The sequence below is a fragment of the Amphiura filiformis genome, chromosome 13 (assembly GCF_039555335.1).
Source record: "Amphiura filiformis chromosome 13, Afil_fr2py, whole genome shotgun sequence".
NCBI lineage: Eukaryota > Metazoa > Echinodermata > Ophiuroidea > Amphilepidida > Amphiuridae > Amphiura > Amphiura filiformis.
In genome coordinates this window covers 50,683,998-50,686,199 of record NC_092640.1, presented here as the reverse complement: position 1 = coordinate 50,686,199, position 2,202 = coordinate 50,683,998, and the positions used below count along the sequence as shown (strand labels likewise).

The window sequence follows — 2,202 nt, the reverse complement described above, 5'->3', positions numbered from 1 at the left end:
GACAAATTACACAGTAAATCTACTAAGAAGAAAAGAAAAAGGTTTTGTAGGAAAAACAAGATTTGACGATCAGAAAAGCAATTTGCGAGCTGTAAAAGACCTGTGATCTTTGTGCTCAAGTAAGAAGAAGAAAACAGAAATAACTATATATTAGAGGAAGAGGAAGAAACAGAAGTGGGGGAGGAGAAGAAGATGAAGATGAATTAGAAGAAAAAGGCGAAGAAGAAAAGAAAGGCGATGAAGACGAAGAAGTAGTAAAGGAAGAGTAAGAAGAAAATGCATTTTATATTGGCTTCTAACTTGTCATAAAAGACCACATGTAATATTAATATCGAAAATTAAATTAGACAATATACAGATTGAAGGACCGAGAGACAATTATTTCCTTCTGGTGTAAGCTATAAAATCAGTTGATATCAATGCTGATCGACGTAATAAAGTAGAATGCGTGATGTGTGTACGTCAGTATTTAAATAAGATTGAGATATTGAAGGATCTTTGCAAATTTCTTCTTGTAGTATTCTTGAATAGATCTTTGCGTTGCTCCGTAAAATACAGGATCCAGAAGAGGATTCAACTGGGCAATAAGTAGCATTATGTGGATAACTTCAAAACTGTTTAACTCTGGACGCACAGCAACTACTATTGTATAGGTACAATATGGCAGCGAACTAAGACTCATCGCAGTAACTAAAGCTGCCAAAGTAATCGCGGGTTTCAAATATCTCTTTCTTACCACTGAACGGTTTTCATCATCATCGTTATCCTGTACATCACCTTGAGTCGACACTGTAAACTGCTCATTGGATTGAGTTCCGCTTATACTGCTGCAACTTATTTGTCGAGTTTTCTTAATTCTCAATCGAAGAAGAGCAAAAAACACCGCGCATAGAAATGTGACCATCACAACCGGTATACAAAAGTAACCAATAGTGACGAAAATGCCGTACGACTTCATTCTTCTCGCTGGATATAGACAGTACAAGTTAAAGTTAATACTTGCTGCAATAGTCTTTACTCTCTTAGCATAATTCCATAAGCTTACTTCCACTATAGATGTTGTTATACCAATAGCGTAGCAAATGCTAATTTGTAACTTAATACGAGATTTGGATTGCCATTTGGTGTATTTAGAATAACTTAACGACACTAAGAGAAGTCGATCCAAGCTTATAGCAACAAGAAGAATGTTACTTATGATATACGTATACTCCGTAAATACCGATATCATACAGCCGATTTCCCCATATGGATAACCAGAGATCGTAATCCCGAAGTACACAAATAGATGAATCCCGTAGATCAGATCACTGATTGAAACCGCGAGGATCAACAGATTACTGGGTCGTGCTCGTAAACTCCTCTCTTGTTGAAAAGCAAAGATAATCATTACATTCCCCAGTATTGTAAGTATTGACATCAGTAATGTTGCTACTCCGTAGATGTATATAATATCTTTCATTGTAAATTTTCAAACCTTCGCTTGTTCGATTTTTTCCAAAGTTTTCTGCTCTCTCAGCTTTAATCCTTCAAGGTTCACATTGAATTCTTCATTGCAAACGTTTGCATTGCGCATGTAACTAAACTGTGTAGATTATACAACATTATTTGGTGTATAGGTAGAAATACCGTTCCGATACGTTTTCGTTGTTGTGAGGTTGCAATTGTGTTAACCTATGCAGAGTTAAATGGCAAGTAAATGAACATGAAACCTTTTATACTGCAAGACAATTTAATCGCGACTTATTGACAAAATGACTTTATTAAATCCGCAAGTGAGTCAATTAAACTGGCAATTCCGATATTCCCATCGTCAAAGTCAAGCCACATTAAGTTTAATTATCTTCACGGGCCACGCACTGATTCAATCAGGGACGTAGCCAGGGAGAGGTGAAAGTTTGGGAACGGGATGTGGGATAAAATGGGAACGGCAAATTCCAAGTGTCCTTAAAATTACTAAAATTGACATATGGGGACGAAACGTTGGCTTTGCTCTCACACTAATATCCGGGGTTCGCTACTGGATTCAATAAAAGTACTGAACATTGCACAATTGTGTTTTTAACTTGGCAGTTATAGACATTAAACTCCTCAATTTTTCCAAGCATCTATATCTTGGATTATTTGTGCAATGTTCATTTAGTGTTGCATACAAATGGACAGCTCCTTTAAAATAACACCACTTTTGTAGCAATCATCTTT

General features: G+C 36.3%; 1 protein-coding gene across 1 annotated transcript; it reads right to left on the bottom strand.

Moving 5' to 3' along the window:
- Positions 1-469: 469 nt before the first annotated feature.
- Positions 470-1,462, bottom strand: LOC140167749 (uncharacterized). Its single transcript, XM_072191043.1, has one exon. It carries the CDS (start codon positions 1,460-1,462, stop codon positions 470-472), a length of 993 nt encoding a protein of 330 aa, XP_072047144.1.
- Positions 1,463-2,202: the final 740 nt, after the last annotated feature.